Genomic DNA, 13,834 nt, shown 5'->3' with positions numbered 1-13,834 from the left:
ATCAAATTACCTGGCGTACCTGAAATCCATGATGTAGTCTACGTAAAAGGTATGACTGCAAATCTTCTGTCTGTTGTGACAAAGGCCATCGAGTTGTCTTCAATGCAAATGGATGTGACATTGTAGAAAAAACTGGGAAAGTAATTTTTCAGGGAATTCGTGGTAAAAATAACAGTTATCTTTTAGATACTCAGTTCAGCAATTGTTGCAATTTGACTAAGGTGGAATCTACACATCTTTGCCATGAATGTTTTGGTCACATCAACTATCGCCTTCTAACTAAGATCATTAGCAAAGAACTTGTTAGAGGCGTTCCCAAAATCAATGCAAAAATTGAAGGTGTATGTGGTGCCTGTCAAAAGGGTAAACAAACGAAAGTTCACCATAAATCATCTCGAGATATTCTCACTAAAGCACCACTTGATTTAATTCATATGGATCTCTTCGGACCAATTCAACAACCCACGGTTGCTGGTAAGAAGTATGCTTTGGTTATGGTAGATGATTACACCAGGTTCAGTTGGGTTGCGTTCCTATCTCATCAGAATAAAACCCTTGATGAATTCAAGATTATTGTTAATAGAATCCAGAACGAACAAGGTCGCAAACTAAACAAAATTAGAAGCGATCGTGGAACTGAATTCAAGGACACTAAGGTGTTTGAATTCTGTGACGAACTGGGAATTATTCAACAATATTCTCCACCTATTACTCCTCAATCTAATGGAGTTGCAGAAATAAAGAACAGAAATATTCAGGAAATGGCCAGGGTAATGCTCCATAACAAAAACTTACTTTTAAGGTTTTGGGGAGAAGTTGTCTTTACAACATGCTATTTGATCAACCGTGTCTACGTAGGGTCTAAAACCCTCAACACTCCTTATGAGTTGTGGTACGGTAGAAAACCCAACTTGCACTATCTTAGAGTGTTTGGTAGTATGTGCTACATTCTAAAAGATAGAGAACGGAGAGGGAAATTTGATACCAAAAGTGATGAAGGTATCTTCCTTGGCTATGCTTCTGATAGTCGTGGTTTTCGAGTATTTAATCTCAGAACCCAGGTCATGATGGAATCTGCTAATGTTATCATCGATGATATTAGTAATTTTCATCATGATAATCCTCCAGCTGAATTGCCTCCAACTGAGACAATTGATAAAGTCAAAGAAATACCAGAATCAGTTGAAGTCATCCCAACTGTTACTGATCCTGGTATTTCTAGTGACAGGGAGAAGAGCATTGATCAGGCTACTCCTGACGAACAAGAACGTGTCCCTCCACGACACCTCTGGTTTCAAAGGAATCATGATCTCAACAATATTATTGGAGGAAGAGATTCTACTGCTAAAACGAGAGGACAACTTCAAAATATTTACAATTTTGGTTGTTATCTGTCACAAGTAGAACCAAGAAATATTGATGAAGCTCTTAGCGATCCCTTTTGGGTGAATGTAATGCATGAAGAGTTAAATCAATTTCAAAGACAAGACGTACTGGAACTTGTACCTTGTCCCTCCAATGTTAATATCGTTGGTACGAAATGGATATTCAATAACAAGTCTGATGAATTTGGCACAATTGTCAGAAATAAAGCCAGACTTGTCGCTCAAGGATATTCACAAATTGAAGGTATCGACTTTGACGAAACCTTTTCTCCTGTGGCACGCCTTGAGTCTATTAGACTTTTATTAGCTCATACTTGTTTTCTCAAGGTTAAGCTTTTCCAAATGGATATTAAATCCGCATTCCTAAACGGAATTTTAAAGGAAGAAGTCTATGTTGCATAACCCAATGTAGTCGATCTCGGATTCCGGTTTGTCTCGGTCCCGAGCGAGACACTGGTACAACGTTGTCTCGGGGAGATTCCGTTTCCAAATCTCGGTTCCAACTTTTATATATATAATTTCTACATATGTTATGATATAATGAAATACGATCAATCCAACAAAAAACGAACAAAAAAAACACAAAAATGGAAACACTTCAAACTTAACTAATTAATCCAGAACATATCTAAAATGTTACTTAAAAGAGAAATTAGTACAACTTCAGTTCATGGTCTAAAATGTTACTTAAACAACAACATCACAGTGCTAATCAACATAATTTGAATAATCATAGATATCATCATCTTGAGTAACTTTGTCATTCTCAGCAACAACGAGTAGCCCTTTTTCAGTGTCCAACATCAATTCATCGGTATCATATCCATCATACTCCGAGTCGGTTGGAAAAGTAGACTTGCTTCGAGAACTAGAAGCACCTCCACTACCAACTGTCTCACGTTCTTCACCCACTGTCTCTTGCAAATCATTGAAACTTACATTATCACCTAGCACATCCAAGTCATTCAAATTTCGTAAATCCAACCATTCATCATTGTCATCATGCTCCTCCAGGAAAATATGATCATTTGCTTTATCATCGTCGTTATATTGTTGGATTTCTATGTAATGACGCTGCAATTTCTTATTATATTGGATAAAGACACTATCATTCAACTTCTATTGTTTTATGCGATTTCTTTTTTTCGAGTGCAACTGAAATACAAAAGATAGTTGTCATGAGAACATAGGGGTCTGCAAGCATGTTATGTTTCCTAGTTCAATCATATCTCCAGTTGTTATGCATATTCAGAATATTGCAAATTATTGCAAAAGATTAGAATACTTACATTTTGAAATGTGCTCCAGTTTCGCTCATATGGGGAAGCAGAACAAGTAAGACTCAATACTCTGATTGCAAATTTTTGCAGGTTAGGCACATCGATTCCTCCAAATGTAATCCACCAATCATCTGTTATAAATACAAAGAAAATAGTTATAAAAGATATGTAACAGAAATGTAATTTAACTTTAAACTCACAGAACAAATAAGCTTACGAGGTTGATCCTTGGTTCTTCTTCTTTTGCAAGATGGACTTCCCAAGATCCCAACAGCATCAGCATACTTTCTCAATTCACTTGTAGCTTGATCAAGCTCATCTTCATTGGGTATAAGCCTTTCCATTACTGTATGAAGTCCCCTTTTGATTTCTATGTACTTTTCATTACTATCCATTTCATAAGTTTCAATATTGTAGAATATGGATGGATTCAAATAATATGCAGCACAATGTAGAGCATGATTGAAGTTTTTCTTCCATCTTTTCTCAAAGCAAGCATTAATTACAGCCCAAGTATCATAATCTTCGCTGAAATTCTTCTCTAATTGATCCCTTGCTATTCTCATTGCATCATAAAAACAAGGCATCGTAGGTTTGCGCTCGATATCCAGTAGTCTTACAAGCTTAACTAAAGGCTTCAACACACTACAAGAGTAATCAACATCTTCCCAAAATGTACTACTTGTAACAATTTTAAGTGCATTAATTCCAACATTTTCTTTTGCAAATCTACTTTTTTCCCACCTATCATTCACAAACATCATTTGTAAAGGATTTTTATACTTTTGAAGACTTTCTAGTGTGTAATACTGAGTTGCAAATCTAGTCTTTGTAGACCTATGTAAGTCTCCACCTGTCATCTTCCTCATCAAGCACAATACTTGGAAATGAGCATAAATGTATGTAACAAGTCTTTTACCTAGAATGACGGCTGTCTTGATTCGTGTAAGCTTGTCACCAAGTTCTTCTAACATCAACTGGACACAATGAGCACCACAAGGAGTCCAAAATAGATTTGGGTATTCAAGCATTAAATCCTTCCCAGCCTTTTTAAAGTTTGAAACATTATCGGTAATGAACTTAACCACATTTTATTTCCCAACATCATTAATTACCTCCTTTACAAGCTCACGTATGAAATCAGCATCATTGGTTCTATCTGACGCGTCCACAGACTTCAAGAAAACTGACCCTTTCGGACAATTCACCAAGAAGTTGATAAGATGTCGCTTTTTCCCATCTGTCCAACCATCGGACATAATAGAACATCCATACCTCTTCCAATGTACCCTAAATGTATCAACAAACTTCTTCATTTCTTCTAACTGCTCCTTGAAAAGATTTGTACGAATCTGATGGTAAGATGGCGCGGGCATAGCTAACATCAAAAGAAGAAACAAAAAAGGCATAAGTAACAAAACAATTAAACCAAAAGTAATAAAAGATTACTGGGAGCACTATATACCTTTCCCATATTCACCAATTGCATATATCATTTCTTGGAAACTTGGACAACGAACAGTATTAAAAGATATGGAATTCTCAGTCATCCAAGCTGAAATGCTTTTCCATGCATCTTTCAGTAACTTCTCTTTCGATAAACTGTTTCTTTCAAGAGTGGCTTGTTGAGTTTTACGGTGGTCTGTCTGCATGAGTGAATCTATTGGACCCCTACAATTACTCTGTCTCTTGAATTTTCTCTTCCTCTGACTCTGAACAACTTCTTGACTACCACTAGCACTGCCCACATTGGAAACCTTTTCAAATTCTTGCACATCAAGGTCCTCATCATCAATATCAGCATCAGACTTCTCATCAGATTTTGTACGCCGATACATAGCATCAACATCATCCCTGTGAGATTTCTTTAACTTCTTTATATTTTCAGCTAGTCTAATTTCATTTATAACTTCAGCGATGCTTTCAAACATGAAGAAACATTCCCCCTGATTTGTGTGATATGCTCCTTAAGCCTAGTAATTCCACCACCACGCATTTCTTTGTTACAAAGTACACAACTTAGTTTCTTCGGAAATGCAGGGTCTTTCAATTTAGCCCATTTCCATGCTGGATATTTATTTTGAGTCTGAGTAGAGGACTGCAGCAGCATTGATCCACATGCAGTGTTTGAGGTGTTCGAATTGGATGCATTGGAAGAATCCATAACCACCACCTTGCCCAACTCCTTCCTCATTGGCGTCACAAGACTCACAATCATCTACCAACTACTGATAATGATTAATCTGTATCTTGGTGGATTCCTCTTCCAACTACTGATAATGTCAAATTCAGTATCTCTATCTATTTATTTGAAGTTTGAATGAAAATATTGGAAATATAACAAGTACAATGATTTTTCTAAACACAATCAGAAAAAAAAATTGGTATCATACTATCATATATTAAGCATCTTGGACTAAATTGATTTTTCTAAACACAATCAGATATGACAACATCTTGTCTCTGACTTACATGATGAAATCCAGATAACAACAACATCCTAATTCTGAACAACAATTCCCAATTTCAGATAAATCCTAATTACATAAACCCTAAATTTAAGAACATCAATCATCTCAACTTCGATTATAATCAATAAAAACATCATGCAACAGTCTATTTTAAAAAAAATAAAGAAAGGGTTTGGATTACTTACTTGTTTTCTGATTGAAAACCTAATCTTCTCTGATTGAAAACCTAATCTTCCTGAAACTCTTTGTCTCTAGCACCGACCAAGTCACCAAACTCTCTAGTCTCTATATCGATCTATATCTACTTCTCTCGCTGGAAATCTTGCTCTCTCGATCTAACTCCCTCTCTTTTTTCTTCTCTCGATCTCTTTCTGGTTTTTTTTCTTTCTCTGACGGTCAGAGAAAGTGATGTTAAGTTATTAACTCGAACCAATTTTTCGAACAACTTTGTTTTCTTTCTGTGTATTTTCTCGCCCGGAATTCCGGTTTATTATGTCCAATCTCGGCCGGAATTTCGGTTACATCGACAGTTTCCGTTTCGGCGGAAAGTTGCATTTCGTGTTACGTTGGTCCGGAAACGGAATTTCCGGCGGAATTCCGGCCGAGATGGCCGAAATTGACTACATTGGCATAACCTAAAGGATTTGAAAATCGTGATTTCCCAGATCATGTCCTTAAGCTCAAAAAGGCATTGTATGGGTTAAAACAAGCACCTAGAGCCTGGTTTGAAAAACTTACCACTTCTCTTATCATGAAAGGTTTTTCAAGAGGTGGAGCTGATAAAACCTTGTTTACCAAATGGAGTGGGAAATATGTTGTCACTGCTCAAGTCTATGTAGATGATATCATCTATGGTTCAACTTCTGAGAAGCTTGCAAAGTATTTCCAAGTTTCTCTTGCTAAAGAATTTGAAATGAGCAATGGTTGTGAATTAAAGTTCTTCGTAGGATTACAAATTCAACAACGTAAGGATGGAATTTACTTATCCCAAGAAAAATATGCAAGGGATCTTGTGAAAAGATTCGGACTGGATAAGTCTTCTCCAAAACTGACACCTATACCTACTACTGGTAAACTGCATAGAGATGAGAAAGGAGTAAAAGTATATCAAAAATTGTATCGATCTATTATTGGTAGCCTTTTATATCTTACAGCTACTAAACCTGATATTTCTTTTAGTGTTGGTTGTTGTGCTAGATTTCAGGTTGATCCTAAGGAATCTCATCTTGCAGCTGCAAAAAGGATCATATGATACGTCAATCACACTGTCGGGTATGGTTTATCCTACACTTTTGATACTAACACTGACCTTTCTGCTTATTTTGATGCTGATTGGGCAGGATGTGTAGAAGACAGAAAAAGTACATCAGGGGGTTTCTACTATGTAGGACTGAATCTTGTGGCTTGGCATAGCAAAAAAAATAATTCACAATCCCTGTCTACATGCGAAGCAGAGTATATTGCTGCGGGATCATGTTGTACCCAACTTCAATGGATGAAACAAATGTTGGCTGACTATGGAGTTGATACTGGAATAATGAAGATCTTTTGTGATAACTCTAGTGCGATTCGAATTACTGAGATTCCCGTTGAGCACTCAAGAACAAAGCACATTGATATAAGGTACCATTTTATTCGAGACCTTTATGAGAATGGTATCATAAATATGGAATTTGTGCCTTCCGAACAACAATTGGCTGACATTCGCACCAAACCATTAGACACTGCTACATTTCAACACTTACGACAGTCTATTGGTGTTGATTTGGTTCATTAATTGCTTCCATGACTCTTGTCCCTGTGCTTATCTCGATCTTTTGGGAAATTGAGTTGGAACTCCAGTATGTATTTACTTCAAATTTGCGTTTGTGTACATAGGTTGATTTTCTGTCAAATCGTTTAGTAGAAATATTTCTTTTCTTTTTGAAATTAAGGTCGCTCTTGTTGCTCGTTCGGTAATGACATTTTGTGGGAGAGAGTTCTTAATTGAACTTGCGCGTAATTGCCAAATCTTTGTGGGGAGTGCGGCTGTGGAATATTATAGGGGTTGTCTTGTATCTTTAAACTCCTTGATGAATGCATTTAGCTTCGGCTTTATGATTGCATCTAAATAAGATGATATGTGCTTTCTTTTGGTCATGAAATGTCTCTTTTAGAAATTTCATTAGGATCCCGTTCTTGTACCTCTGCCAATTTTATTGACAAAAAGGGGGAGAATTAGTATGTAGTTCACACTACAAATACATATGGTTTTCGGATCATTATGTAAGGGCGAGTGGTTTCCATGAGAGATGGAGTATTGACTAAGGGGGAGTGACATATCACCATAGTATTATTGTTAAAGTTGTGATACAATTGAACTTCGACGCTGTGTAATGATACTATATAAGAATGATTGAGAACTCTTGTTTTCTCGTTGTTATAGCTACGGATTTTCAATAACGATGATGCTAAACTTACAACCTTTGAGATCATTGGAGTACTTGGAAGTGACGAAGATTTCGAGTAATGTTTGAATATTAAGCATGTGGAGTAGGAGCTACAAAAGTTTATTTATATATTTTTTTATTCCATATGTATTGATAGTTTTGTCACTAAAATTGACAAAGGGGGAGATTTTTAGAGCATTGCTCGGTCGAACTCGCATGCGTTTCTATCTCAAGCATGTTTTTTAATATTAGTGATCAAAACTATAAGTCTTGATTTCTAGTCTACTATAGCTAAGGTCTCGGACTAGGATAGAAAATGTAGTTGAGCTCAAAAACTCCATGGAAATCATCATACAAGATGAAGGACTACTCAAGGAACTGGTGGGTCTTCATCGACTAAAAGGTATGTGGAGACTTGAACTTATCTATCACTCAAAAGTCTATTTATCTCCTATCTTGAGACAAAAGTCGTTTTGCTATATAGACTTGGATTATACACATTTGGTATTTCGAGCCGAGTTTATCTCGCCTATCTATTTCTCGAAATATGTGTTGGTAAGCTTTCACTTTAGCCTAGTTCATATTTACCTAGTGACGAAAGTCATGTTATGTTATAATCACTTTGAAAATTGCTCTGACAAAAAATGGTTTGTGAATAACAACTATATAACATCCTCTGAGAATGTTTTAATGATTGAAATGAGAGTTTAGATTATATAACCTGTTAGAGCACTGCTCGGTCAAACTCGCATGCGTTGCTATCTCAAGCATGTTTTTCAATGTTAGTGATCAGAACTATAAGCCTTGATTTCTAGTCTATTATAGCTAAGTATCGGACTAGGATAGTAAGTGTAGTTAATCTCAAGGACTTCATGGCGATTCATCACACAAGTGGAAGAACTACTCAGGGAACCGGTGGAATTTCTCGACAAAAAGGTATGTGAAGACTTGAACTTATCTGTCACTCAAAAGTCTATCTATTCTATCTCCTACTTCTTGAGACAAAATTCGCATGCTATATATATAGACTTAGATTATACACATTTGGTATTTCGAGCCAAGTATACCTCGCCTATCTATATCTCGAAATATGTGTTGGTAAGCGTTTCGCTTCGACCATGTTTTTCTTTACCTAGTGACGCAAGTCATGTATGTTTCGACCATCTTGAAAATTGCTTTTACGAGAAATAGTGTAACAACTATATAACGTCCTCTAAGAATGTTTCAATGATTGAAATGAGAGTTTAGATTACATAACCATAGTGGACATAAGTATGTTGTGGAAACACATATGTGCATAAGTCCCATGCTGGAAATCGGCTAGTATCCAAGTCCGCGAGCTCAGTCCGCGAACTGTCAACGTTATCAAACCCGAGAATTTTTGCTGAGTTATCAAATTGTGTTGCGTGAACCAAGTCCGCGAACCAGCGAAGCTCTCGAACCGAGAATTTCTGCTGGAGTTTGAAAACTCTTTCCAGTACTTCAAGTCCGCGAACCTAGTCTGCGAACTTGTATAGGTTATTTATCTAAAGATGATTTCTGAACTTAACTCATAAAGACTAAGGAATGCTTTTGCAAACCGTGGATATAAAGTTCATGAACCGATTCATGTGAATCGAATCATCTTTGCTTCAATTGTGTCTTGTGTATTACATGAGATTTCCTTGCAACTGAACAACTCTCTAACTAGTTCATGCGAGTCGTTTGAACTAGTTATGGTAAAGAAGAAAGTGGTTGGTATGAAATGCTCAAATGGCTAACCTTTTGGTTGACTGTTATTGAACCAACAATGCACACGTTTGGGTAAGGCTTACAAACCTAGAAGATTGCATTTCATTTGTGTATGACAAGCTAAGATTTCGATCTAACGGTTGAGATATATTAGCTTGAATCTAAATCAGGTTTTCATCTAACGGTGGATAGCGTTTGCTTTGTGAGCAAGGAGAAACCATGATACGAAAGACTATATAAGGGTACATCTAGCAACTCTAAAAACTAATCCCCACACGTCCGTGTGATACTAGTTTGTAAGCTAGAGTCAATTCTCCTTTAACCCTCTGGTTTTATTTTCTCAAACCGGGTTAACGACTTAAAGACTTCATTAGGATTGTTAAGCCAGACTGATAATACTTTTATCGTAGTTGTGTGATCTGATCTTGCATCTTCTATTGTACGAGTACAATCAGATTGATTGTCTTGAGATCGTGAGAGTTCTCCGATAGGCAAGATATAAAAATAATCACAAACATCTTCGTCTCATCGTTTGTGATTCCACGACGTATTGGTTCGCTACCATACGATTAAGATTGTTGTGAGGTGATTGATTAATCTAGGATGTTCTTCGGGAATATAAGATCGGATTATCAATTGGTTTCTGCTCACCTTGATTATATATCAAAAGACGAAACAACAACTTTAGGGTTTTTCTGTGGGAGACAGATTTATCCTTTGATAGACTTTTCTGTGGGAGACAAATTTGTTTATTGTTAAAGCCTGCGATTTTGGGTCGTAGCAACTCTTAGTTGTGGGTGAGATCAGCTAAGCAAATCAAGTATGCAGTAACCTGCTGAGATCAGAGTCGTAGGGGTGCAACTGTACCTTGTATCAGTGGGAGACTGATTGGGGTTCAACTACAGTCCAGTCCGAAGTTAGCTTGGAGTAGGCTAGTGTCTGTAGCGACTTAATACAGTGCGTACTCAATCTGGACTAGGTCCCGGGGTTTTTCTGCATTTGCGGTTTCCTCGTTAAAAAAACTTCTGGTGTTTGTGTTATTTCTTTTCCGCATTATATTTGTTATATAGTAGAAATAACACAGGTTGTGTGTTAGATCAATCAATTGGATAGTCCGACCTAATGGTTGTTGATTGATATTGATTGATCCTTGGATATTGGTTTTTGGTACCATCCAAATCTATCTCTCTTTAATCGAGACTCGCAGTTTGCTTGAGTAAGATTAAATCGAGAAATTGAGATATCAACTCTTTGATATATCTTTTTATTGATTAAGTCTGATTGTCTAGTTGATTCTCATAAAAAGTATATTGGAGTTTGTCCATACATATTGCTAAGAAAATATTGGGTGGTGTTGTTAGACCCCCGCTTTTTCATAACCATTGGAGGATATAAGCATTGTTGTGGAAACACATATATGTATAAGTCCTTATTCCTTGAACCGAATTTTGCGAACTTTGTTGATCAAGTGAACCGGAGTAGTGCGTGAGCTAAGTCCGGGAACTCAGTCCGCAAACTGGCAAAGTTCTCAAACCCGAGAATTTCTGCTGGAGTTTGTGAACTCCATCCGGGAACTTAAGTCCGCAAACCCAGTCCGCGAACTTGAGTAGGTTATATATAAAAACGATGTTTTTTGAACTTATTCATATTAACTAAGGAATGCAATTGCAAACCGTGGCTATATATTTCATGAACTGATTCAAGTGAATCAAATCGTTTTTGCTTTAATTGTGTCTTGTGTAGTACATGAGATTTCCTTGCAATTGAACGACTCTCGAACTAGTTCATTTGAGTCATTTGAACTAGTTATGGTGAAGAAGAATATGGTTGATATGAAAGTGATCATATGGCTAACCATTTGGTTAACTATTATTGAACCAACTAATGTACAAGTTTGGGTACGGTTACACAAGCCTAGAAACGTGCATTTCATTTGTGTATAACAAGCTATGTTTTCGATCTAAAAATTGATTAATATTAGCTTGAATCTAATCAGGTTTTCATCTAACGGTGAATATTGAATGCTTTGTTACCAAACTAACATTGATTGCAAACCCTGATTTGAAAGACTATACAAGGAAGAAATCTAGCAACTGGGAAACCTAATCCCCACACATTTTGTGTAATACTAGTTGTGCTAAGCTAGAGTAGATTCTCCTTTAACCTCTGGTTTTCTTTTCTTAAACAGGGTTAACGACTTAAGGACTTCATTGGGATTGTGAAGCCAGACCGATACTACTTTATCGTAGTTGTGTGATCTGATCTGGTTGTTTCGTACGAGTCCAATTATAATAATTGGCTTGAGATTTCTATCTCCGATAGGCAAGATAAAAAGTAATCACAAACATCTTCGTCTCATCGTTTGTGATTCCATAATATCTTTTTTCGCTGCGTCGATTAAGACTATTGTGAGGTGATTGATAATACTATGTTGTTCTTCGGGAATATAAGTCCGGATTATCAATTGGTTCCTGTTCACCTTGATTTATCAAAATACGGAACAAAACTCGTAGGTATATTCGTGGGAGACGGATTTGTCTATTACCATTGAATTTTCTGTGTGATACAGATTTGTTTACTAAAGTCTTCGACTTTGGGTCGTATCACTTCTTAGTTGTGAGTGAGATCAGCTAAGGGAATATAGTGCGTAAAATCCCTGCTAGGATTCAGAGGCGTAAGGAACGCGATTTTACCTTGGATCACTGTGAGATTGGTTGGGGTTCAACTACAGTCCATACCGAAGTTAGTTTGGAGTAGGCTAGTACCTGTAGCAGCTTAATACAATGTGTGTTCAATCTGGACTAGGTCCCGGGGTTTTTCTGCATTTGCGGTTTCCTCGTTAACAAAATTCTGGTGTCTGTGTTACTTCTTTTTCGCATTATATTTTGTTTTATAATTGAAATATCACAGGTTGTGTGTTGTTCAATCAATTAGAATATCCGACCTTTTGGTTGTTAATTTAAATTGATTGACACTTGGATATTGGTCTTTGGTACCATCCAAGTTATCTCTCTAGTATTTGATAAAGACTCGCAGATTTATATTTGCTTGAGTATATATCAAATCGAGAGATTGAGATATAAACTCTTTGATATACTTTTTATCTAGATTGAGTATGACTGTCTAGTTGATTCTCTAGAAAGTATATTGGAGTTTGTCCACACAGATTGCTAAGCGAAATATTGGGTGTGGTTGTTAGACCCCCGCTTTTTCAACTTCGATTATACACATTTGATATTTCGAGCTGAGTTTAACTCGCTTACATATTTCTCGAAATATGTGTTGGTAAGCTTTCGCTTTAACCAAGTTCATCTTATATTCTTGACGAAAGTCAAAAGATGATCATGTGAAAATCTCCTGGTAGCATCTTTCATGATTTTTGTGAGACAGTCATTTGATGTGGACTTGGAATGTTTCGTATTGATCATTTGATCACTTGAAAATTGCTTTTAAGCTAATAGTTTGTGTAAGACAGCTATTCCCGTATTCTAAGAATGTTTCGTTGAATTGGGAGTTTAGAACAAATAACCATGATTGGATATATCACAGTATGTGTACTTGTATGCTAACTATTGCAAGTTATTCCAATTTCAGGAACTATAGAATGCGTACTGGTTGGTTTAATGAAAGTCCGGGAACTTAGTATGCATACCTGTATGCGTATTAGTGTAAGTTAAAGTTCCGAGATTTAACTGAGTTTGGAAGGTATGAGTACCCGTTCGCATACTAGCGAGCCCAAACTTAGTCCAGCCTCTTAGGTATGCGTACCCGTTCGCACACTTGAGTGGGTTATGTTCTAAAATCGGTTTGTTCATGAACTAATACATTTATATATTAAGGAATGAAATCTTTTGCAAACCGTGGCTATAATGTTCATGAATTGATTCGAGGGAATCAAAATCGATTTTTCTTCAATTGTGTCTTGTATACTTCTATAAGAATATAAATAATTGAACAACTCTAGAACTAGTTTCATTTGAGTCATTTGAACTAGTTGTGATTGAGATGAACAAGGTTGATATGAAAGTATTCATATGGATAATTTTGGTTAACTATTGTTGAGCCAACAAGGTGTATACGTTTAGGTACAGTCACTTATATCTAAATAAGTCACTTTTCATTTGTGTGTAACAAGCTAAGTTCGATCTAACGGTTGAAAGATATTATCTTGAGTATAATCAGGTTTTCATCTAACAGTGAATATTGAATGCTTTGTTACCAAGGTAACATTGATTGCATACCCTGATTTGAAGACTATATAAAGGAGAACTCTAGCAACTAGGAAACCTAATCCCCGCACCTGCTATGTCATACTAGTTGCAACTATAGTCGATTCTCCTTTAACCTAGGTTTTTCCTAAAACCATTATAGGTTAACGACTTAAAGACTTCATTGGGATTGTGAAGCCAGACCCAACTATTTTCTTTGTAGTTGCGTGTTTTGATCTTTCTTTATTCTTTCATATTGAGTACTATCTTCTCTAAGGTTTGCTCGAGATTTATTCTCCGATAGGCAAGATAAAAAGTAGTCACAAACAT

The 13,834-nt window shown here is 36.5% G+C and overlaps 1 protein-coding gene across 1 annotated transcript; it reads right to left on the bottom strand.

Annotated features, from left to right (window-relative positions):
• Positions 1–2,093: 2,093 nt before the first annotated feature.
• On the bottom strand, positions 2,094–4,596 carry LOC113315358. The gene is made up of 5 exons (XM_026563648.1): positions 4,131–4,596; positions 3,769–4,043; positions 2,883–3,711; positions 2,675–2,796; positions 2,094–2,459 (listed from the first exon to the last, which is right to left on the bottom strand). The coding sequence occupies exons 1-5, from the start codon at positions 4,594–4,596 to the stop codon at positions 2,094–2,096; spliced, it is 2,058 nt and encodes a 685-aa protein (XP_026419433.1).
• Between the last annotated feature and the right edge of the window lie 9,238 nt (positions 4,597–13,834).

The sequence above is a fragment of the Papaver somniferum genome, chromosome 10 (assembly GCF_003573695.1).
Source record: "Papaver somniferum cultivar HN1 chromosome 10, ASM357369v1, whole genome shotgun sequence".
NCBI classification, from domain to species: Eukaryota; Viridiplantae; Streptophyta; class Magnoliopsida; order Ranunculales; family Papaveraceae; genus Papaver; species Papaver somniferum.
This window is presented reverse-complemented; position numbering and strand designations above follow the sequence as displayed.

What these genes read in the sequence shown, in the direction of transcription:
- LOC113315358 (XM_026563648.1), bottom strand. Translation starts at nt 4,596, where the DNA reads ATGTTTGAAAGCATCGCTGAAGTTATAAATGAAATTAGACTAGCTGAA. An exon ending in AATTGGTGAATATGGGAAAG is followed by an intron (nt 4,044 to 4,130) that starts GTATATAGTGCT and finishes TTTTGATGTTAG; the next exon opens with CTATGCCCGCGCCATCTTAC. An exon ending in ACTGGAGCACATTTCAAAAT is followed by an intron (nt 2,460 to 2,674) that starts GTAAGTATTCTA and finishes AAGAAATTGCAG; the next exon opens with CGTCATTACATAGAAATCCA.